This window comes from Scyliorhinus torazame, chromosome 6 (assembly GCF_047496885.1).
Source record: "Scyliorhinus torazame isolate Kashiwa2021f chromosome 6, sScyTor2.1, whole genome shotgun sequence".
Classification (NCBI taxonomy): Eukaryota; Metazoa; Chordata; class Chondrichthyes; order Carcharhiniformes; family Scyliorhinidae; genus Scyliorhinus; species Scyliorhinus torazame.
The window spans coordinates 94,893,773-94,919,699 of record NC_092712.1 but is presented as its reverse complement, the minus strand read 5'-3'; the positions used below and the strand labels follow the sequence as shown (position 1 = coordinate 94,919,699).

Here is a 25,927-nt window from a genome sequence, read left to right as displayed (position 1 = left end):
CTAAATGTATACATCAACTCCACTTTTGCACCATACTGATTCCCTTAGTGCCAAGAATTGATTGACCTCAACAACTGAGAATCCACAGCCCTCTTGGGTAGCTAATTGAAAAGATTGACAACCTCAAAAGTGAAGAAATGTCTTCTCATCTAAGTTATATATGTTTAGCCTTAGCCTGGAGTCTACGGTCCCTTGTTCTGCACTCTTCAGCCTGGAACAACAGCCTCATAGCATCTACTCTGTTGAGCCCTCCCAGAATTTTACACATTGATATGAAATTGCCTTTCACTCTTCAAAAACCCAAAGAATATAGTTCCTACTCAATTTCTCCTTGTAGCCGAGCAGTCTCATCTTGTAAATTTTGTTGCACTCACTCCAGGTCAAGTATACCCTTCCTTAGGTAAGGAGGCGAAAGCTGTACACAGTACTCGAGGCGTAGTTTCATCAAAGCCTGCGTATTGCAACAAGGTTTCCTTACTCGTATAATGCAAATTGCAATAAAGGTCAACATACCCACTGCTTTCCCACGTGCTTGCTCTACCTGCATGTTATGCTTGTGTACTGGCTCTAAGGATACAAAAATCACTCTCAATATTAACCTTTACTAGTCACCTGCATTCCATAAAATATTCTAATTTTCATTCTTCCTTCCAGAAAACTGGTTTAAGCATAAAACCAGGAACCAAAGGAACCAAGAACCCAGTTTCACCTCAGTGGTGGGAAAACGTTTAGAAACATTAATCTCACACATAATTAATAAATCTTGATTAATAAGGGGATCAGGGATTATGGGGAGAAGGCAGGAGAATGGGGATGAGAAGTATATCAGCCATGATTGAATGGCGGAGCAGGCTCGATGGGGCGAGTGACCCAATTCTGTTCCTATGTCTTATGGTCACTGGTGGATTAATTAAGGAACGCCAGCATGGGTTTGTTAAAGGCAAATCATGTTAACTAATTTGATTGAGTTTCTGAGGAAGTAAGAGAACTGATGAGGATAATGGGTTTGACATGGTGCACATGGACTTCTAAAAGGTGTTTGACAAAGTGCAAGCGAAGGAACACAGACAAGAAATTTTGGTGAGTGACCAAAACCGTAGTGGTGGTGAAAAGCTGTTTTCAAACAGGAGGAAGATATAGTGTGGGTTCCCAGGTGTCAATATTTCTTGACCTATATTAGTGACTGAGACTTGAGCATGCAAGACACAATTTCAAAATTTGCAGATGACAAAATTTGGCAGCAATTGAGGCGGACAGGCTGCCAGGATGTGCGAACACTAACACAAGAGAGGTATAGTATGAAGTGATATATTTTGGTAGGAAAAATGAAGAGTGATGATATGAACTAAAGGTAAAGGTTCTATTCTAGAGTGGGTGCAAGAACAGAGAAATCTGGGTGCATATGTATACAAATCACTGAAGGTAGCAGGGCAGGTTGATTAAAAGGATTAAAAGGAGATGCTAGGCTTTACAAGCCAAGCCTTTCAAGAGGCAGCACAGTAGCACAAGTGATTAGCACTGTGGCTTCACAGCGCCAGAGTCCAAGATTTGTTTCCCCACTGGGTCACTGTCTGCGCGGAGTCTGCACGTTCTCCCAGTGTCTACGTGGGTTTCCTTCGGGTGCACCGGTTTCCTCCCACAGCCCAAAGACGTGCGGGTTAGGTGAATTGGCCATGATAAATTGCCCTTAGTGACCAAAAAAAAAAAAAGGTTAGGAGGGGTTATTGGGATAGGGTGGAAGAGAGGGCTTAAGTGGGTCGGTGCAGACTCGTTGGGCCGAATGGCCTCCTTCCGCACTGTATGTTCTAAGATATAGAGCAAGGAAGTATGATGAACCTTCATGAAACACTAGTTTGGCTTCAACTGGAGTGGAGCATCTAATTTTGGGCACTACACCTCAGCAAGAAGATGAAGGCTTTAGAGAGGGTGCCAAAAAGATTTATGGGGAGGAGGGCAGAAGCCCTTGCCTTTGCCTCCTTGATTGCCCGCCGTAGAATCCTGCTTGGTTGGCAATCAGCAGCACCACCTAAAGCTGCAGACTGGCTGTCCAACCTATCAGAATTTTTCCAAATGGAGAAAATCAAAATCACTATCCGTGGGTCGGAAGAGAGCTTCCACAAAACATGGGAGCCATTCACTCAGCTGTTCCGAGACCGGTTTGTGGCCAACACATAAATAAATAAATAAATAACCAGTATCCAGGACAAGATAGAAAGAGGAAAGCGAGGGTGTACGGTGTGGTAGCAAAACCCAGCAAGAAAAAATGGGGAGCAGCAGTGAAAAAGGGGGGGAAAGGGAGGATTCTATGCTGAGCCAGATGGCGACAGACTGTAAATAGAGAAACCTAAGGAGGAACCTTTGTGACTGTACAACAATTGAAAATGAACAGCAATGTAATAATTTTGAAAATGCCAATATTTTTATAAAAGATTTATGAGAATGGTCACAGGGATTACAGGGATCCACAGTTATGTGGATAGTTTGGAAAAGCTGGGGATGTTCTCCTTAGAGAAAGTTGAAAGGAGATTTGAAAAGCTGTTCAGAATCATGAGGGGTCTAGACGGAGTAGATAGGGAGAAACAGAGGAGTTAAGAACCTGAGAACACATATTTGAGGTGACTGGGAAAAGAATCATAGGTGACAGGAGAAAAAGCTTTTTATGCAACAGGTGGTTGAGACCCGGAATGCACTGCCAGAGAGGGTGGAGGCAGTGGATTCAACTGCAGCTTTCAAAGGAAATTGGATAAGTAACTGAAGGTAAAAAGAATCTGCAGGTTTACAACAAAACGATTAGCAGCTTGAATGGCCTCTTTCCGTGCTGTAATGATTCTATGATTCAACATCCCTAAATTATACTTCATCTGCCACCTTCTTGCCACTTAATGCACTTTTGCAGCTTTGTCCTCCTCTCATCTTACTTTCCCGTTTATCTTATCATTAAACTTTGATACATTACATTTGGTCCCCTCAAGTCATTGATATAGATTATAAATAATGAGACCCGAGCACTGATCCTTGCAGTACCTCCCTGCCATCCCAAAAATGACCCATTTGTTTGTTTTCTGCTCATTAATCATTCTCAATCTATTCTAATATATTCATTCTAATCATGAGCCCTAATTTTGTCTAACTACCTCATCGAGCACCTTCTGAACATTGAAATGTACGATTAGTACACCCTCAAAAACAGTTTTGTTATACAAAACCTTCCTTTCATAGAACCTTACTGACACATCCCAATCTTATTCATAGCTGTTCTATTCATGTTAAAAGGTTACAGCAAGACCTGTTAAAGTTGCCAATTCGAATCAATTACATTTCAGGGGCTAAACATGCCATATTTGCATAAATGTATTTACACAAACACAATGCCATTTACAACCAAGAGGTTATATTCACGGTTTAGTTCTGAAGTTCCATCTCCCCAAGCCTACTGTCACAACAATAATGACCTTAAAATCTTGGTACCTCAGTGGGACCTTGCTGGTTACTGCAAATCAAACCATAAAACCAACTCATTAAATGAATCAAAATGTAAAACAGATCTACATCAGGAACTGAATTCTATTAGAAATTGTTGCAATTAGTGGACAAACAGGACCTTAACAGTGCATCTACAACAGCCATTTGGCAAGCACCCAATGTGTATTTTTTAATGGATTGTTTCCCTTGAGAATATCACAACACTAATTAAAACAGCAGCTGGATAATATTTCTCCTCTCCACATCCCCCACCTGAGCACAACTCAAGAGGTAATACATGGTTTGCGCAATCTCAAAACTAAGTGTTTAGTAAATAAGCTGCTGTGCTGTAGTATAGTTTTAAATGTTGTGCATCTTAAAACTAATAAAGTTTGTGTGGCTTTACAATGAACATTAATGACAAAGGCAAAAAGATCGCTGGTCTAGCCTTTCTGATGGGTGCTCCACCTCCAGATGACACCTTTTAATTTTGAATTACTGAAGGTATGATTTTGTACTTGTCTTAAGTGAAATAATATTTTGTTGCTAGACATTGTTGAAGCCAGCTAACTAAATCCAGCTCACCTTTTCATTCACATCACATGGTACTTGTCCCGCTGTGAGTATTTACCTCACAATCGCTGCAGGAGAGACAACCCAAACAGCAAAACATGGTAAACAAAAGGCAAAATGCTGCAGATGCTGCAAGTCTGAAAAGAACAGAAAAGGCTCAAACTATTGCACTGATCCAGCAGCACCTGTGGAGAAACAGAAGGCAGTCTGTCAATTGATGCTTCAATTTTAAGACCTCTCCTCAGAATGGAAGAGTCTGGACCGGACCATTGATAGACTGGACTTTTGAGTCTCCGTTGATTCTGCCCGACTTGCTGAATTTCTTTTCCAGCTTTCAACAGAGCATCGATCGCATTCACTGCTACAGAATGTAATATGACTGCAACAGAATGTAATATGATTTGTGTAGGCAAACAACTCTCATTTGAAACCATGTTCAATGGCTGCACCACAATCTGGAATTGGATTACTTCATAAATCACTTTCAGCTTTATTTGCATGATTGTACACTTCAAACCAGCTATTATCCCATTTACAACATGGTGAATAGATTGCCCAAAAGGGTTTGGTATATATATATTTTTTTTTTTTTAAAAAGAGGCAACAAATGCCTTGGATCTCAAAAAATATTCTAAGTTCCGTGAAAATAATTTTTGAAAATGAGTGTCCATGAAGGAGTAGCACAGGAAAAACTTTCCGTTCAAATTCTTTTCTCAGAAATCCAAGTATGTTTCTTCTGAAAATGTTGCACTTGCTACATTGCTTATTTCATAAATGCTTCTAAGTATCCAGGGTAAAGTTTCCATTTTGGGTACAACCAGTATACTGCACCCACAATGGGTTCAAAATTGCACTGGTCAGGTTACATTTCAAGGTTCTGCTAAATATCGGCACAGATGAAAAATGATCCAGTGTAATTGGACAGCATAATAGATTGTAATAAGTATTTCTTGAAAAATTTAAGAGTGGGAAACTTGATGCAGTTTCAATACAGCTGGATGCAGTTTCAATACAGCTGGAAATAAGTTTATCAAATATATGCAGAAGTGTTCAGTCCTCACTGAACATTGCTTAAAAAAAACAATACTGAACCATTTAGTAGTTTTATTGGTGTACACAAGCCAGTTTCTTCGTAAATCAAATATCATTCATATGAAAAACTTTAAAATGTGTCTACTAGTGCCAGCACATCTAAGAAATTGAGTACAATTTGAACTGCCTTCCTGAACCATTGCCATTGGCAAAATCTCAATTTCGACCTGGGTGCGGACTCCATTTTGTGGCCAGGGCCTGATCTGGGTGAATTAAATCTTCAAATCAGTGCAAAAGATCATGGAAAACATGTTATTCACTCAAAATTAAAATATGCAATCTTTCACGCTGGTTCCACCAATTCTGCCCCAGTACACTGATATTACAACCCTAATGTTAAATATTATAGCTGCATTGTTAATGTTCCTAAAATGATGGTTTGGGTGTGGAAGAGGAATAAACATTTGTACAACTGGTCTTCAGCACATGATATTATGCTGACCAATATTAAGCATAAGGGAGCGGGAGAGGATGAGGGAATTTATAACTATGGGGTTCCCTCCGATCTAGTGGAATATAACACCAGGGTCTGATTAATATTTTTGGAATCCATTTTCCATTTGCTACCACGCAGATTGCTTTAGGATGTTCTGAGGTTGTGAAATGCAAGCCTTTCATTTGATTTTTTAAAATCTCCTCAAGTCATGTATTAATTCCTGGTCAAAAGAAAGCCAAGGTAATCAATTCCCAAACCTCTTCCAATGCTGCTCTGTGGCCAAAGAAAGGGCACAATTCTCCAGAAAGATTGCTAAGTGTGGTAGCGAGCGGGAACTGCCACGAGGTTCCCAGCACTTGTCTCGGTGAGGCCAGCCAGGCTGTTCAACATTAATTGGTCCACTTAACTAGGCCCCTCAGCCTTCACACCGCAAATGAAGGCTCGACAGCCAATTTACTGGGACCACCCACCCGCTAACAAGGTGGAGCACTTAACCAGCACCCCAATCCTCCATCTGCCCCCCAACCCACCCTTCATCCCCTCCCTTTGCCCCAACTCTCCCTTCACCCCAACCCTCCCTTCACATCACATGTGGCTAACAATGCCCTCTCTGTCTCTCTGCCGAGAGAGCGCCCAGAGCAGACAAGTCCCGCTCTCAGATGGGAGATGCCGGACATAAAAATTCTCATGACCTTCAATGAACGGCCCTGGAGGTTAGGGGTGGCCAAGGTCAGAGCGGTTACCAATGTGTAGGTTGGCGCACCCCACAGGGGTGAGGATTCACCGTGCCCCACCCCGGATGGACTGTCACACATAAATTGTTATTGCCACAGACTGACCCATCCCTCCTACTGACTATGTGTTCATTCTCCCACAGGTCTTCCAGCTGACAGTGCCAGCCCATCCAGGGTGACCACCTCACCTGTCTCCCATGAGACCACCTTGGAGAGGAGCTCTGAGGATGCAACCATTGAGGCTTTCATCCCCACCCTCCACAAGCACAGATACACGTTTCAGTAGGCAACATCAGTGGACAGGCTTCTGGGGCACAATTCCATGAGCACCACAGTCGCTGATGCACATCAGGTGGAGGCAGTAATGCCGAGACGAGACAGCAGTCGAAGGGCTGCTGGATCCCAGCAAGATGCTGAGCCTCTGTAACAGGTTTACCTGGAGCTGATGGAGAAGCTAGGCAGCAACTGGGACATCCAGAGGGGGATGTCAGCAACAATTCAGCAGGTCCATAGCTGATTGGAGTCCCAGAGGTTACAGGCGCAGAAGATGTCACCGGCAATGTGTGGCACTGTGGCCAACACTGCTAGAGTTGGGGACCGCAGTGAAGAGCCTGCTGCACAATGTCGGCAGCATGAGTGAAGGTGTCCCAAGGTGTTGTGCAGTCAGTGACTGCCATGGCTGAGGGCCTCAGTAGACTGGCCGACTCGATAGGATATGACCCAGTACCATGCTGACATTGATGAGGTGCTGTGGGACATGTCCCGCTCTCAGATGGGAATGCCTGAGGTGCTGTGGAGCTCATCCCACTCGCAGGTGGGCATTGAGGCAGAGCATGGCCTGATCACTTAGGAGCATCATCAAAGGCGTCGACATTATGGTGCAGACCATGGGGAACTGCCAGGGCTGGCACAGCCAGATGACGCAGGGCCAGCCGGTGCTCGAACCAGCTGCCACTCCATCCCAAGGTGAACCCCATGGCCCTATGGGTAACAACCAGGAGGAGTTGGTGCTCGGTGGCAATCCGGACCCATGCTATGGACTGTCGACGGTAGTGATTAGCTCCTCTGAATTCCACCAATCTGATGAGGCCATGTCTCGCAGCCAGCACCTGGAACAAGGCAGCATGGCTGTGCATGCACTGCTGACAAGTGTGCTGGGGGCGCTGGGGGCCCTCCGGCCCCAGAGGACGCCAGGGATCGAAGGCCACGGGACGTGGTAAGCAGCTGGCTGCCTCCACCTATGATGCACATCCTGGGGATACACCTAGACGTAGCGGTAGAGCAGGGGCGAGGGTAGGTGGGGAGGTAAGGAGTGGAGTGTGCATTGGGGTAGGTGGCGGCGAGGATAGTGGGATGGCACGATCAGGATAGTGCCATCATTAAACATTAAAATACCATCACCACAACCAATACGACTTCTCTGGCTCTTTGTCCTGCATGACCAACAATCCCATGCTCCATTCCCCCAGATATGCCCCCCCTTCCCCAACCCAGCACGTCCTGCCCACGCACATCCGGCCGCGGACATGTGCTCGGGGCTGGGGCCCATCCCCTGGGTGATCGAAGGTTGGCCAGCAAATTACTGGAGAGAATTCTTCGAGACACGATCTACTCCCATTTGAAAGCAAATAGACATATTAGCGAGAGGCAGCACGGTTTTGTGAAGGGGAGGTGTCTCACTAACTTGATAGAGTTTTTCGAAGGTCACAAAGATGATTGATGCAGGTAGGGCAGTGGATGCTGTCTATATGGACTTCAGTAAGGCCTTTGACAAGGTCCCTCATGGCAGACTGGTACAAAAGGTGAAGTCACACGGGATCAGGGGTGAGCTGGCAAGATGGATACAGAACTGGCTAGGTCATAGAAGGCAGAGAGTAGCAATGGAAGGGTGCTTTTCTGATTGGAGGGCTGTGACTAGTGGCGTTCCGCAGGGATCATTGCTGGGAGCTTTGCTGTTCGTAGTATATATAAATTATATGGGTGGGGCAGCACAGTAGCATTGTGGATAGCACAATTGCTTCACAGCTCCAGGGTACCAGGTTCGATTCCGGCTTGGGTCACTGTCTGTGCGGAGTCTGCACATCCTCCCCGTATGCGCGTGGGTTTCCTCCGGGTGCTCCGGTTTCCTCCCACAGTCCAACGATGTACAGGTTATGTGGATTGGCCATGATAAATTGCCCTTGGTGTCCAAAATTGCCCTTAGTGTTTGGTGGGGTTACTGGGTTATGGAGATAGGGTGGAGGTGTGGACCTTGGGTAGGATGCTCTTTCCAAGATTTACCAGGATGTTGCCAGGTATGGAGGGCATTAGCTATGAGGAGCGGTTGAATAAACTCGGTTTGTTCTCACTGGAACGATGGAGGTTGAGGGGTGACCTGATAGAGGTCTACAAACTTATGAGGGGCATAGACAGAATGGATAGTCAGAGGCTTTTTCCCAGGGTAGAGGGGTCAATTACTAGGGGGCATAGGTTTAACGTGCGAGGGGCAAGGTTTAGAGGAGATGTACGAGGCAAGTCTTTTTACACAGAGGGTAGTGGGTGCCTGGAACTCGCTGCCGGAGGAGGTGGTGGAAGCAGGGACGATAGTGACATTTAATCTTGACAAATACATGAATAGGATGGGAATAGAGGGATACGGACCCAGGAAATGTAGAAGATTTTAGCTTAGACGGGCAGCATGGTCGGCACAGGCTTGGAGGCCGAAGGGCCTGTTCCTGTGCTGTACTTTTCTTTGTTCTTTGTTATATGATGCCTCCCGCAGTGTTCAAGCACAGTGTCCATGCATCAAGAGGCGATTAGAATGCTAGGCAATGAGCCCCACAGCTATGTGGTCTGTGCACCCACAGGATCCTCTTGGGATGTGTGAAATGCTCACCACCCCCACCCCCACGCCTCCCCCAAGCACAGGGGCAGCATGCCCAGTGCCCCTGGGCTCACTGCCCATGAGCAAAGTTGGCTGCTCACCTCCTAGGGTCCCTGCTGCAGCCCATCCACCAGGTTCACGTTTTTCAAAAGGTGTACTAATCGGTCCCAGTGCGAACAGTTGCTGGGGAGGCTGCTGAATCATGCAAGGCCATTGGATGTGGGGTAGCTCCCGTTAATTGTATGGAAATAGGGCTTAAGTGGCGATAATTGGTTTCTCGCCACAGTATGGCGGGCTCCCAATTTCGCCCACAGGAGGTCGGTTGCATCGCAAACGGTTTGACGCCCAGCACGGTTCACGTTTTCCACCTCTCCTGCTGTTCACCGGCTTCGTTTCACTTGAGCGAGAGCGTAACAAGGCTGGAGAATCGCGCCCAAAAGAGTGACCTAGGCTAAATCATGTATTGACACCTCAGAGCATAATGTATGGAATTCTTATAACCACTACATTGTAGTTTTGACTGTATCCAATATTAGATACTTGTGCAAATTGACAAGCAGCAACTGAGCAGTAAAAGACAAAACAAGCATCGATGACTGCCAACTGGTTTAACTTGTGTAATTGTAACAGATGATTTGTTTACCCTTTCAGTGTAACTGTTTCATGCTTGACAATGTATGTAGGTAACCGCACCAATTTTGCATTCTTACATATAATGTATATTATTTACGATTTGAGCACATCACAAAATCAAAAACAATTTAAATGAATTTCCAGACTCAGAATGAGGATTCTCATACCATTCTGCAAATAAGTGAAACAGGTGAAAGCTGAACATTATTCTATTTTAAAATACCCAAGAGACCAGACGTAATTAGTAACACAGCAACAATTCTGTACAATTCTGCAATAAGACACTTTTTAACAAACCTATATTTGAAACATTGTGACACAGATGTAAATAGTATCAAAAAACATTGTCACCATATTTCCAATGCACTGCTTACGAGCAATACAAATACATAGAAATCTCAGCATTGTGAAATTCCATTTGGCACACTGTGCCAGTGTTGTCTCAACCACATGGGGCTAGACAGCTGATTTGTGATGCAGAGCAAGGCCAGCAGCGTGGATTCAATTCCTGTACTGGCTGAGGTTATTCATGAAGGCCCTGCCTTCTCAATTTTGCCCCTTTTCCGAGGTGTGGTGATACTCAGGTTAAATCACCACCAGTCAGCTCTGCCTCTCAAAAGGAGAAAGCAGCCTATGGTCATCTGCGACTTTGCCGACTTTATCTTTACACAGCAGAGGTGTGCTACTCCAATCCCATTCCCCGGCAATATCATGATGAAGAAAATGAATATTGGTTTTCCAACCCCAGAAATTATTTCTGGAGAATAATCTTAATTGAAAGATTCTGTGCTACCTCTACTGAATCAGAAAGTGTTTATATTCAGCATTCAACATTTATGAGCAAATAAAAAATTATTTAACACAATCCTGAGATTACATTCACACAGTGCCTTGCTATCTCATTGCATTCAGGAAGCCACTGGGAAGCCCTGACTTGCAGTGCTTTCATTTAGTAAGTGATATCCATGAGCAATAGAACACCATAACCTGCTGAACCACCAAGCAGAGACTATAGGAGTATGGAAATCTAGTCAAAAGAGTTTCCTCAAGTTATTTTTGCATGGCATGCCAAGTATACCAGACAGTTAAAATACATCCTCACCCGTTGCTGCAGAGAATCTCCATTATTTCCAATATCAGTTGCTTGGGGTTCTCATTCTTTGCAACCTTTTTATTGTTTGCAAAAATAAAGTGTCACTCATATGAAATAGGAGCAGAAGTAGGTCATTCAGCCCTTTAACCATTTATGCCATTCCATAAGATCCTGGCTTATGTGTTTGCGTTGAGTTCTACATTCCCCATCTATACCCAATAACCTTTGATTCCCTTATCCAAGAAGAATCTATTTACCTCTGCCTTAAGAATATTCAGTGACCCCGCTTCCACTGCTTTCTGAGGCAGTGAGTTCCAAAGTTGCACAACCCTCATCTCTGTCCCAAAAGTGCAACCCCTAACTTTAAAACGGTACACCCCCTAACTTTAAAACAGTGCACACTAGTTTTGGACTCACCCACAAGAGAAAACATCCTTTCAGCTTCTCTTGTCAATACCGATCAGGATCTTTCAATCAAGTCACCCTGTCACTCTTCTAATCCCATGGAAACAAGCCCAGCCTTTCCAGCTTATCATCACAAGACAACCCGCTCAGTCCAGGTATCAATTTAGTAAACCTCCTCTGAATTGGTCTTCAGTGCATTTACATCCTCCCTTAAATAAGGAGACCACAACTGTGCTCAGTATTCAAGATGCTTGACAGTGCTCGGGTGATGCACGAAAGCCTAACAATTCACTTCCTTAACTGTACACTTCATTTCATAACTGAGATGGAGAATTCTCAATAAATAATGTGGAAGAAGGGAGAAATGGGAAGGGATGACTGTCCGCATAGAAAGAAAATTACAGCTCAATATCCATGGTGTACTAAAACAGACTGTAGAATCCTAGAATTAAAGTTGTTGTTCCTAATAGAACAGTCACATTTCCCTGTAGTAAAACTTGCCAGAGTTCAAACTGCAATATCAAACCAACTTCAGTTTAGTTCTGTGGAATCAGGGTGGCAGTGGCTGGCACTGCTGCCTCATGGCACCGAGGACCCGGGTTCGATCCCGGCCCTAGGTCACTAATAATGTGGAGTTTGTACATTCTCCCCGTGTCTGCATGGATCTCACCCCCACAACCCATTGATGTGCAGGGTAGATGTGCACGCTAATTTGCCCTTAATTGGAAAAATATTTTAACCAATATTGGAACCAACAACAACTGAGCACCATCAATTGGGGATTAATGTCTGACCACACCTTCCCCCACCACTAGAGTCAAGCAGTGGTGAGAACAAACCAGCGAGATGGGGCAACAGGATGCAACTCGATGGGCCGAATGGCCTCCTTCTGCACTGTATGTTCTATGTAATCTATATGTAAAACCTTTGCAACGTAGGGCAGCACGGTAGCATGGTGGTTAGAACAATCGCTTCACAGCTCCAGGGTCCCAGGTTCGATTCCCGGCTTGGGTCACTGTCTGTGCGGAGTCTGCACGTTCTCCCCGTGTGTGCGTGGATTTCCTCCGGGTGCTCCGGTTTCCTCCCACAGTCCAAAGATGTGCAGGTTAGGTGGATTGGCCATGCTAAATTGCCCTCAGTGTCCAAAAATTGCCCTTAGTGTTGGGTGGGGTTACTGGGTATAGGCTGGAGGTGTGGGCTTGGGTAGGGTGCTCTTTCCAAGAGCCAGTGCAGGCTCGATGGGCCGAATGGCCTCCTTCTGCATTGTCAATTCTATGAAAAAGATGTCCATCCAGGGCCTCAGAACCAGGACAAATCTCAGCAAATGTTTCAGGCTTCAAAGAAACTATGGTCAGATCACTTGGTGAATAGTACTCATAGTTCTTTGAATGTGCCGGTTTATTATATGCCATTTAAAGATGCATTTTATACAGTTAACTGCCTCCAATTGAGACAAGCAACTGACAATCAAGCCTTTGTAGTGCCATCAGTGAAGAAGAAAAACCTGATTAAACCAAGTGCCATTTTTTTCCCCCTTCAAATGGAGGATGCACCTTTCACTTTTTTTTTAAAAAAGTAATTTGACGGGGATGAGAAATTGGTTATGTTGCTGCACACATGCTAAGATTGTGGTCTGGTGTGTTGAAACGCCCAAGTCCAGCCGACTATGGGCTGGCACACTTTCAACGCTTTAGCCAGGCATTCATGTTCCGCAACAACCTTTGCAAATAAGTGACGAGTTACAAGAGTGGCATGCCCACAAGCTCTGATGGCGGAACACGAGTCTAGATCAATGAAATAGCCTTTCATCTTGACTCTCCACAACATACAAATGCTGACACGCAAAGTTGGAGGTCAGGACACGATAATGAGCCATGAAAACGATCCGCCTGACTACACGAGACACAGCAGTCGGCGCGTTTTGCGGAGGTGATCATTATCCGGTCGAAAACGAATGGGACGCATATTTTGGGGGCTATCATGAGTGGGATGATACAAGAATCAATGAAGCTGTCATTTCCCTGGCTGCTGCAATTCTTTTCAAACCGCAGTTATCGGCCCCGCCCCCTTCGCATTGGGCTTTCCTTTTGGGAATGGCAGAGCGCTGGAGATCCAGGGGCCCAATTGGTCACCGGAGCTGTCAATCACAATTACATCACAGTCCGAGACCAAGTTGACACTCAGGGGTTTCCAGGCCGTCGCCTTTGGTCTTAAAAAAAACCCGCTCGGAGTCCCAGGAAGAGGGTGCAGGCCCTCGGCCAAATACCTCAGCTCCCTCACGTCAAAGACGCATAACGCGCGAAACAGTTTACCAAAAAGGCAAAGGCTGATTTATCCATCAAGCGAAACATTTGTGAAAAGGGGGCTGTCATTTCACAGAATCGCCCAGAACAAATTTGGTGCAGGGGAATTGATATTTTATCTTGGAAGTCTCACATTTGCCGCTGCCCCGTACGATTCGAAGAGATTTTTGGGGGGTTTAAAAATCTCTCGCTTAGCTTTTGGTGCATCGCACGAAAGTAAAATCTAGACGCAGGAGCATAGTGACCTGTCCGAAGAAACCCCCGCTGGTGTGGTTTCCTGCAGAAGTTCCTCCGCACCAGTTACCGCGTTTCATGACGTTTTTAAAACAGACTTACCGAGTGATTGACTCCCCACATAACGACGCTGAGCAATGGGTCACTAGCTCGGAACAGCTTTACTTTCTGAGCCACAAAATGTTTCTTCTTGGTTTTCGTTTTGCTGGCGAATGTTGTACTGTTCGCTGCCATCTTTCTCCCTGTCTCGCGATTCCCGTTTACTTCAACCCACTGCGTTTTAAGGACCAAATTGTATGTTGTTTTCCCTTGCAATTTTTGAAATGGAAATGCCTATAATAAACACTTGTCCTGTCTTCTTCCTCCCCTCATTGAAAACAAGAAGTTGAAACGGTTATGATACAGATTTGGTTGGCGATGGTAGTAGTACTAGCATAGGCTGGTTACTATATATTCTCCAATGCTGTAGCTGCTTCCGGACCTTGGCGAGCAAGTGTGTATACGATCTGTGAGGAGGCGAGGCTGTCGCTTGCAAGCCGCACACACGCAGAGCACACTGCAACGCAGCCTGGCGACCCAGGCGGGGGGAGACAATAGCGTGTGATTGACAGCGCCAGGAACCAAAGAGGCGGGGACCCCCCGCTGCGCAACCTTCCAAACAGGGCGGTGCCCGAGGACACCCGACCAATGCCGGGGTTGCACGAGACGATTTGATCCCGCGTGCACCGAAAGAGAATAGAAGCCATCAAGTTGGGTTGTGGTGTGAGTGGGCGTAATATGCTGTCTCAGAAACATTTGAAAAATGCCTGAAACTTTATACCTTCCCGTTATCTGCACCAAGTACAAAACAGATAGCCGAGCAGGGCTGAGACCTGCTGAGGGGTTGGTGTAGCAAAGACAATCGTGGGGAGAATATTGTATTCTGAAATAGATGTGCTGGCATTATGAAATGCATGGCGGTGGGAACGATGTGTTAATGTTCTCCAGTAATTACATAAGCGATAGCTTCACTGTTCCATCCGACATGACGCCGCTGCCCGGTTAGTGGTGTGAATTACGTTTCTTCTCCACTAGGAAGTAGGATAGCTCTGCTGGGATTGATCAGGGTAAAAGTACAATAGTTCTAAATTTACTACCTTTGAATTAATGTACCTTGGGTCGGTCGCTCTAGATCGATTGGTTTGGTGAGTGTGTGACATTTCACCAATATTGCAACAGTGCGACAACTTGCAACGTAGTAATGCCCCAAAGCACTTCTCGAGAGCGTTATGAGACAAAGCATAACGGTTCTGAAACATCGGGATGAACTGTAATATTGCCATATTAACCTCCAAAATAAAATTTACATACATGTGACACTCCTGTAAATCCCCTTTTTGTGACATTTGTGTTCCCTGCTTTCTCTGTCCCATCTGTTATATTAACTTTTGCTTCGTTTTTATTTCCTGTAATTTAAACTTTTTTAACTTTTACATGTTCATTTTAGAAGTAGGAACACATTTGGAAAAATTGTCAATTAGCCAATTAAAATATGGCCGAAAAGATCAGATTTTCGACAAATGGCAAAGAATTCAAGACTGACAAGGTCGTGTGCAACTATTTAATAAATTACTTTTCTAGCCGAAGAATGAAAAATATAATTGGGTGCAGTAAAAAAAAAGCTGTGACCACAAAAGGAAGTGCCTGCAGGATGTTAAGAGTTAAAATCGTACCAAAAAATCCAAATGCACTTATTGGTTCTTAGCTATTTAACACCAATTCCAAAAGCAGACGTTTAGTGTGCTTCACCCAGTTACTTGATTTTTGGGTGCTAGGCTGATTCCTTACTAATTCTTTAGCTTCCAGGACAGTCAGTCATAGATAGTAGAGGTGTAGAAGCATCATGCTAAACTGCATCAAACTAGCATGTATGCATAGGTTGGATCATATGGAGCAAGAAGTTATTTTACAGGTTCAGTTCCTATTTGGACGGTGGTAGAAACTAAGATGGATTCATTGCATGACAGAAACATTGAATCACACAGTTGAGATTTTTGCTAGTTGCCATGCCTGTTGGTGAGAGTTCTTTTCTGTAGTTCTCCATTGTTTGATGAGATCAGTAACATGGGTGAATTAAAGAGAGAAATCAAAGACATAGTGTTTGAAATCAGATACTAGTACCAGTGCAATATAGAATTTTGGGACTGTATTGACAAAAGATGTTCACTCGGTGGTAGAATATTTGCCTCTGAGTCATCAGGTTGCAGGTTCAAGTTTCAATACAGATACTTGAGTACATAATCTCGCCTCAAACTCAAGTGCTGAGAGAGTGCCCTCCTTTTGGCATTGTGGACTTTCAAGAGGTTCATTAAACAATGATTCTGTCTTCCTCTCATGAGGATGTAAAGATCTAATACCTTCATTCAAACAGCAGGGCAGTTCTGCCCAATTCTTATCGCTCACTAAAACAGATTATCTGGTCAGTGCATAACTCCTCTGTAGGATCTTGTTGTGTGTAAATTGGCTGCTGTGTTTTTCTAAAGTACATCGAAACAAACCTGTTGGACTTTAACCTGGTGTTGTAAGACTTCGTACTGTTTCTAAAGTACAATAGAGACTTCATTTCAAAATTAATTAATTGTCAGTAGAGAGTTTTGAGATATCCTGAGGTCACGAAAAGACCTATAGGAATGGAATGCTCCCAGAGATCCATTTGTTTTGTATGGATTGGGTTGTATGTTTTCTTACCTTTGGATTGTCTATTGCAATAAAATTCAGCAGCAAGTTTTAGCGAGTTTTAAAATAAAGAATGTTATTTATTCTCACACACCTTCCGAGAATTCAACACAAATTAAACATTAGCTGGTCTCACTCACACACCCACATGCCTAAAGATGGATACAGATAAAGATCATGCACTTTTTCAGTGTATACTCGTCTTACTCTCTGAATTACAATCTCCCATGTGGCAGGACAGTGATCTTTTCAATGGATTTTATTACTTAAAATTGAAGTGGGTGTCTTGTATAGAGAAAGGTTCACAGAGATTATGAGGTTTCTTGTTGTTGGGTCATTGGATAGCCAGGAGGTTGGTTATCAGCTGAACTTTAAACTGGAGCAGGTAACGTGTTCTGGCTACCTGATGTCCTGTGTCTGGTTCGCAGACTGGCTAAAATGATGGTTCTGGTGGAACTGCCTGCAAACAGCTCTTAGCTGATCTCTTAAACAGCCAAAGAAACCAAGACTGACTCCATATGTCTTTTCACAAGTTCAAGGCTTTTCCAGATAAGGTGTGTTCATGTTGATTCCACACCCTATGTTTGGATTAACAATCCTGAGGGTTTGAGCCAGTCAGTGTCTTTGTTTTAGAATGGCACATTCAAATCAGAAAATATCCTTTGATTGGTTTCAGGGAAGGGCATCAACTCACATCAATCTTGGATGTTCTTTGGTTCCCTTTTGAGAAGTGAGTCATTCTAAGCCACAAAAAAGTCAGGTGATATTGGGTAGCCATCTTTTTCAGCATTTTCTAAATATAAAATTCATTTGAAGTTCAGGATATTCTATGCTGGTACTGGGTGTGACTACTTTAATTCAGGAAATTACTTACAGCCACTGAACTGGACTGATCTTGCATCAGTCTTCACGCTAAAGGACAAATAAATCATCCCAGAAGCAGCTATAAATATGGAAATAGAAAGGAGGGAAGAACTCAGGAAAAGTACAATCATCAGAGAAGGGTGTAGCCACCTGGGTTGGCCACTTCCCGACTTTAAAATGGAGATCCGCTAAGAATGCAGGGAAATTCAGTCAACGCAGGAAAAACAAGCAGGTGCAAAGTTTCCTGTGTATCAGAACTTGCAGGAACCCAGACAGCACTGGAACTGACAACCATCTACATATTAATGAGCGATCCCCGGGAACAATTGGAAACAGTTAAGGTAAACAAGGCCAAGCCAGATCCTCGGCGCCAGCATGAGCCAAGACAAAGGAAGGCCAACGGACACTTAGGGACCGCCCAGCGATCAGGGAACAGCTCCAGTATTGGAGAAATCGATCCAAGTGATCAGAACGTAGTCCAATCACTTGGAACCAGGTACGGGGTCCGCCCAAAAGGGAGTGAAGCCCCATGGGGACTATAAAATAGAGTCCCCAAGTTCAATTCGTCCTTCTTGGCAGGGTCTCTCAGCAGCTCGAAACAACCCTTGATCGTGACCTGCCTAGTAGCTGCATCAGCCAAGTAAGTCTCCAGTCAATGCACGCTACGAGATAGGCGCTCCTAGCTACCAGTCCATACCAGCTTTGAATCCTGTAGACTCAGAATCGAACGAAAGGCCATTTGTTCCCCTGACCTGGTGGGCCAGTTCCAAAACGAAGTATAGGCCTTTTAGTGTTAGAGATAGTCTAGTAAGTAGAGTTTTATACATGAGTAGTGATTGACTGTGTATAATAAATGTGTTTTGATTTGAAACGTACTAACTGGTGTATTGAGTTATTGATCAGCACTTGAACTTGAACCTCGTGGTGGTATAAAGCTACCTGGTGACTCTAGAGCAAAGGTTATAGAAACAGAGCAAATTAAGTAAAGACACAACGAGCGACATTTAAGAGCCAACCAAAAGTTAGCAACAAGGGTACAAAGTAATTGTCGGAACTAAGGGCTGGGAACTGCCCAGGTCTTGATGGATGTCACCCTAGGGTCTTAAAATAAGTGGCTAATGGGATAGTTGATGCTTTGATTTTAATTTTCCAAAGCTCCCTAGATTCAAGGTAGCTCCATTAAATTGCAAGATAGAAAACTTAACTACATTATTCGAAAAGTAAGGAAGACAGAAAACAGGAAACTACAGGCTAGTTAGCTTAACATGTATCATAGAGAAAATGTTAGAAGCTATTACACACTTTATGGAATGCATTGACTTAAAATGGATCACAGACTTCAGGAATTCCATAGGAATACATTCCATGACTAATTTATGCCAGTTTTGAATTGAAGGATGCGTATTGCTGATCCAGGAGCAGAGGATATTTTTACAAGCTACAAAAAGTTAGGATGTTATTCAGCCTTTTTTCATTAATGTCAGTAATTCTCGCATCTGGAAGACCCAGATTTAGGAACAAAGGATTAATTTATGAACATAGGAATTAGGAGCAGAAGTAGGCAATTTAGCCCTTCGAGCCTGCTCCGCCATTCAATCAGGTCATGGCTGATCTCTTCCTGGTCTCAAATCCACATCTCCACCTGTTGCCCTTTAACCTGTTTTTTTCTCAAACATATCTCTTTCTTGAAACCATATAATGACTCAGATTCCACTGCATTATGGGGCAGCGAGTTCCACAAATTCACCACCCTCTGCGAGAAGTAGTTCCTCCTCATTTCAGTTTTAAATCTAAAACCAGAAGAAAACGCTGGAAAATCTAGGCAGGTCTGGCAGCATCTGTAGGGAGAGAAAAGAGCTAACGTTTCGAGTCCAGATGATCCTTTGTCATAGCTAAAGACAGAAAATGTGAGAAATATTTATACTGTGGAATGAGATTGAAAGATGAGTCACAGCCACAGAAACCAGGGAAACAGGGTGCTAATAGCCACAGAAAGTAAGGGGAAAGAGTGCTAATGGCAGTCCCCAGAGAGAACAAAGGGTGTGAAAGGCCAAACTGCAGAGAAACTAACATCAGAGGGTGAACTGTGACAGATGTAGGTGTGGGGGAAGGGGAAGAGGGAAGCAAAAAGGAGAAAGTTCTAAATCTACCGCCTTTCAACCTATATCCGTTACTTATCGTTCTAGATTTCCCCACAAGGGGAACATTTAGTCTATGTTTACTTTATCAATCACATTTAGTATTTCATACACTCGATCAGATCTCCTCTCATCTTTCTAACCTTCAGCAAGTGTAAGTCCAAACTGTTTAATCTCTGCTCATACATTAACACTTTCATCCCCGGAATCAATCTGGTGAACCTCCTCTGAACTACCTCCAATGCCACTACATCCTACCTCATATAAGGAGACCAAAACTAGACACAATGCTCCAGATGTGGTCTCACCAACACCCTATAATTTTATACTCCAGTCTTTTTGCAATAAACGCTAACATTCCATTTGCCTTTATAATTACATTAAGATCTAAAGCTCTGTCAAATATCCTCTCAAGTTCCCAAACTACATCATACCAATAGGATTGAACCTTATCACAAGTTTATATGCAGTGTATATTAATCACCCTCAACTACCAGGCATTTTAACCACATTGGGGAAATAACGGATCAAACCTGTGTCTCAGACTACGCGTGTTAGGCAAACGGTGGAATATCTTAAATGAGTCTCTTTTATTCCATTGCAAAGCAAAATTTTATTGACATAATCCAATATATTACTCCATGTCTCCTCATCAATATTAGTTGCCAAGTTTTTCCCAAGTCTGCAAGGTACCCGATGTGCTAACACAGGATCTAGAACACAAGATTTCATAAAATGTGCTAATTAAGTATTTAAGTTTTACAGAAATCAGGATTTTTTTCAGCAGGTAAATCGAGGAGTCAAGACTCAAGGTTGTCTTATTCAGGATAATGTCCATAGTTGCAAATACTTAAAAAAAGGAGTGTGCCAGAATGTCAAATTTTTGGTATAGCTGCTCAAAGGATGACAAGGACGCACAACTGAACATAACTCCCAGCCTACAAATGCCTCTATTTCCCCAAGTATCGAATCCATGGTCCACAGGACCTTGTGGGAAGTCTGGGCTGCCCTGGATGGGAGAAAGTGCAGAAGTCACTTCTAGATGGCAGATCATTCTCCACGCTCTAAGAATGTTGATAATAATAGAATTTTTGCATCTCCCAGAACCTGTCCAAATGTCCCCATAAAATAACAAGACCTGCAACGGGTAAACGGACTGGTCTACTTCAATATCGAGCCAAATTGAGGCAGGGTCTTCTCTCACCCAATCCCTTATCAATATGAGGTGAGAGGCCAGTTGGTATAGTCTAATATTTGCACCCCCAAACCCTCCTTTGGAACCTGGGCGAACCTCAAATAAGGCTTCTTATTCTAAATAAATGAACTAATCATTCCATTAATCTCCTTTTAAGACTCTAATTCACAAGATTGGCAACATGTGCAAAGGGTACAGTAATCTAGGCAACACATTCATTGTAATCGAGGCAATGCTGCCCAGCCATGAGACTGGTAGGGAAGACCAATGATTCAAATCCCATCTAATGGAAGGAATCAACTGAGGGAGATTAGCCACTCTAATTACCTAAAAGAGGGAGTCATTGTAATGTCCACATACTTAAACCCCAAAAGGAAAATTGGCAAAGGGCGAGGTCTGCCCCTCAACCCCCCACCAGCAAAGCCTCTAATTTTGTAAAATTAATCTTATAACTAGAAAAGGTACTAAATGTATCCACCACGTCAATAAATGCGGGAGCCAGAAAATCCAGCTTCGATACAAACAGCAGCACATCATCCATATAAAGTGTAATCTTATGCTGCTTCTCCCCACAACCTAACCTTGATATCAAGGGGCCCTGCCTAATAGCCTCTGCCAGTGGATCTTTGGCCAATGCAAACAGCAAAGAGGCAGGGCAGCACTGTCTAGTCCTTCTCTGCAGACCAAAGTTCTTGGACCTAAAACCATTCGTGAGTGCTGCCACCAAGGGTCAATGGTACAGCGCTTGAACACATCCAGCCCATATCTCTGCAACGTGCACACCAGATAATTCCACTTCACCTGATCAAAGGTTTTCTCTGCATCCAGAGAGATCACCAGCCTGTTCAACGCCTGCTTCTGGAACGCCTGGGATTTTTTCAACAACATTCTAACATTATTACTGGAAATCCTACCCTTTATGAATGCAGTCTGATCCTCCTGAACAATAATAATAATAACCTTTTATTGTCACAAGTATGAAGTTACTGTGAAAAGCTCCTAGTCGCCACATTCCGACACCTGTTCATGTACGGGAATTGAACCAGCGCTGCTGACCATGTTCTGCATCACAAACCAGCTGTCTAGTCCACTGAGCTAAACCAGCCCTTGTCATCGGAAAGATTCCCTCTAACTGTTTCATCAAGATCTGAGACAACTTCAATTCAACAATCACAAGTGAGACTGGTCTACAGAAGGCACACTCCTCCAGGTCCTTGCCTGTCTTTAAAATCAGGAAGATTTTTCCGTCCGGGAGCATCGGTGGCAACAGACCTGTCTCAAAGGAATGACAGTACATACCAATGAATGGCTCTATTAACAGATCCTTTAATTCTCTGTAAATCTCACACCAAAAACCATCTGGCCCTGGGGCCTTACCCAGCTGAAGCTCCTTGATGGCCACAGCCACCTCACTTCTGGAGATAGGAACATAGGGCCAAATGCTGGTCCGCCAAAACCACAGTAAGCTTGAGTAAAGAGAAGCACTCCTTGCCTGCCATCACATCACCGGTTGAACCAACTTATATAATTCAGCAAAAAAATCCCTAAATATCCCAATAATATCTTCTGTTTTCATTAACCTCTTAGCCCCCAAGTTCTGCACAGAAGGGGCATCCCTAGAGTTTGCATCCCTCTTAGCCAAAAAGGCCAGGTGCTTTCACGGCTTATTCCCAAACTTATACAGTTTTTGCTTTGCAAACATTAGACCTCTCTCGGCCTGCTGTGTCAAGAAAGAATCAAGAACCACCCTAACTATGTTGACCTCCTTCAACAACTGCTTGCTAGGGGCCCTCCTGTACGTCTGCTCTACATCAGCCAGACAAACCTCCAACCGCCGCTAGCTTCCCAGCATTCTCCTCCTTTTGTTGGTAGAGAAACAAAATAACCAGCCCCCTAGCATTGGCCTTACGTGTCTCCCAAAGTGTAGAAAGAAGCGACATCAGAAAGGGAATTGACCAAGTAAAAAAACTCAAACTCCTTCTTAAAATATGTAGTAAAGGATTTATCCCGAAACAAAGAGGCATCAAACCACTATGACCCAGACCGGGGAGGAGAGCCGTCAAGCAGAAATTCCAGGAAGACAAGCATGGTAAAAGATTAAAATGCCACCTATAAAGCAGGAGGCACCAAGTGTAGGATAGCCCTAGGCACACAAAAAATAGTAAATTCTAGTCTGATGAGGGGTTGAGAAAAAAAGGAAAATTGCTTTCTCCAGGATGTAAAGTCCTCCACACATCCAGGTATCCCATTTTCTCACACGCCAATGCTCAAGCCTTGAGGTGGGGGGGGGGGGTTCTAGTAACTGGGAGCTTTTCCATGAAGGGGCTCAGATGACAATTAAAGTCTCTGCACACAAAAGAATTGGCCAAGGCCAACTCCACAAAGTCCAAAATAACCTTAGTGACGATCGCGGGGGAGTAATTTGGCAAGCCGTACACACCCTTGTGAAAGGGAGGTCGTGTCTCACTAACTTGATAGAGTTTTTCGAGGAGGTCACTAAGATGATTGATGCAGGTAGGGCAGTAGATGTTGTCTATATGGACTTCAGTAAGGCCTTTGACAAGGTCCCTCATGGTAGACTAGTACAAAAGGTGAAGTCACACGGGATCAGGGGTGAACTGGCAAGGTGGATACAGAACTGGCTAGGCCATAGAAGGCAGAGGGTAGCAATGGAGGGATGCTTTTCTAATTGGAGGGCTGTGACCAGTGGTGTTCCACAGGGATCAGTGCTGGGACCTTTGCTCTTTGTAGTATATATAAATGATTTGGAGGAAAATGTAACTGGTCTGATTAGTAAGTTTGCAGACGACACAAAGGTTGGTGGAATTGCGGATAGCGATGAGGACTGTCTGAGGATACAGCAGGATTTAGATTGTCTGGAGACTTGGGCGGAGAGATGGCAGATGGAGTTTAACCTGGACAAATGTGAGGTAATGCATTTTGGAAGGGCTAATGCAGGTAGGGAATATACAGTGAATGGTAGAACCCTCAAGAGTATTGAAAGTCAAAGAGATCTAGGAGTACAGGTCCACAGATCACTGAAAGGGGCTACACAGGTGGAGAAGGTAGTCAAGAAGGCATACGGCATGCTTGCCTTCATTGGCCGGGGCATTGAGTATAAGAATTGGCAAGTCATGTTGCAGCTGTATAGAACCTTAGTTAGGCCACACTTGGAGTATAGTGTTCAATTCTGGTCGCCACACTACCAGAAGGATGTGGAGGCTTTAGAGAGGGTGCAGAAGAGATTTACCAGAATGTTGCCTGGTATGGAGGGCATAAGCTATGAGGAGCGATTGAATAAACTCGGTTTGTTCTCACTGGAACGAAGGAGGTTGAGGGGCGACCTGATAGAGGTATACAAAATTATGAGGGGCATAGACAGAGTGGATAGTCAGAGGCTTTTCCCCAGGGTAGAGGGGTCAATTACTAGGGGGCATAGGTTTAAGGTGAGAGGGGCAAAGTTTAGAGTAGATGTACGAGGCAAGTTTTTTACGCAGAGGGTAGTGGGTGCCTGGAACTCACTACCGGAGGAGGTAGTGGAGGCAGGGACGATAGGGACATTTAAGGGGCATCTTGACAAATATATGAATAGGATGGGAATAGAAGGATACGGACCCAGGAAGTGTAGAAGATTGTAGTTTAGTCGGGCAGTATGGTCGGCACGGGCTTGGAGGGCCGAAGGGCCTGTTCCTGTGCTGTACATTTCTTTGTTCTTTGTTCTTTGTTCATTTACTGTTGAGTCAGTTTCTCTGTGTACCAGCCCCTTAGCAATCACATACCTGCCTCCCTTATCCTTAACACAATTCTCCATCTTGAAGAGGACATTCTCCTTGACCAAAACTACCCCTGCTGCTCATTGAGAAAGAAGCAAAATAGACGTGCCCCACCCATTCCCGTCTTAACTTTAAGTTCTCCTTGTCATCCAAGTGAGCCTCCTGTAACTTTGCGATGTCCACTTTTTCCTTCTGAAGAAAATAAAGGATCTTTTTCCTTTTGATCGGATGATGAATTCCTTGCATATCCCACGAACAAAGTTTAAAATTAGTTACTGTCATTGCATAGACCACCAGACAAAAAGTAGGATAAGATTTTCATGCCACATTCAGGCGTGTGTCGCAACATGCCTCCCCATCTCAAATTATACCAGAGACACCAGAATGTCTCTAATTCGTTTTCCTCTTGCATAAAAGACCTGTCCGCATCAATGCAGGATATAGTCAACAAGATAGAAACCCCAACATTATAAAATTACAAAAGAATCACAACCACAATAGTTCTAAAGAGACATTCCTCGGCAAAGGTGAGGACCCGTGGGGCTATCTCTACGGCCATATTTTCATTACCATCAGGAGACAATCTCCTCAACAAAGAGCAGAAGAAAAAAGCCAACAAGGGAATGGGAGCCAAATGGCCCTCCCACATTTTGAACCCACCCAGGAAGACCTGCACGCTCCACACACCTCCCGCAATGGCGCCACTCAGTCCCACCATGATTAACAGAGAGGATAACAAACATTCAGTATTACCATCAGAAAGACACGGAGAATAAGAAAAGATGACTGATGCTTAGCACGCAACACAGCTACCACAAATAATAAATGTCCCTAGAACACGTAAGGTCAAAGAAAAGACATTCATTATAGCTCTTAAATGTTAACACCTCCCACTGAGCAGGAGATATGACAATGAATCAGAAAAACAACAAGACAGGGAGAAAGTCCAGATTTCAAATTTTCCAAGCTGCAGATTATCAGTCCAACTCTTTGCTCTCTAGGGATTTAACGAAGGCCAAGGCACTTGTCAGATCATCGGAAGACTTAACAGAGTCATTGGATATCACTCTCAGGGTCACAGGATAATGCAAGACATAAGGCAGGATTCTCCGGCTGTGCCTGCCTGGCAACCAGAAATTTGCGCCCGAGGTCAATGGACCGTTACATGTTCCGCTTCCAGCCCGTGGAGATCTTACGGCAAGCAGGGTGGAAGAATCCAGCTGATAATTAATTCCAGCTGCCTTGAGTTGCCTTTGAACTTCATCGAAAGGGGTTGACTTGGCTGACAAGGCGGACTTACACTTCTGGAGGCACACCACAGCCACCCCGTGATGCAGCGCTGTGTGTTTCTTTGTAAGACCGCCTCTGATCAGGACTACCATTTCAGGTCATCTGGGGCTGGATTGTCCGTTGC

General features: G+C 44.2%; 1 protein-coding gene across 1 annotated transcript in view; it reads right to left on the bottom strand.

Annotated features, from left to right (window-relative positions):
• The window catches only part of LOC140424901 (phosphatidylinositol 5-phosphate 4-kinase type-2 alpha), a 327,324-nt gene extending 312,914 nt beyond the window's left edge, over positions 1-14,410 (bottom strand). Inside the window, exon 1 of the mRNA XM_072508501.1 lies at positions 13,931-14,410. Coding sequence (XP_072364602.1) covers positions 13,931-14,062 — 132 coding nt within the window. The 5' untranslated portion in view covers positions 14,063-14,410. The remainder of the gene's footprint in view (positions 1-13,930) is intronic.
• Positions 14,411-25,927: the final 11,517 nt, after the last annotated feature.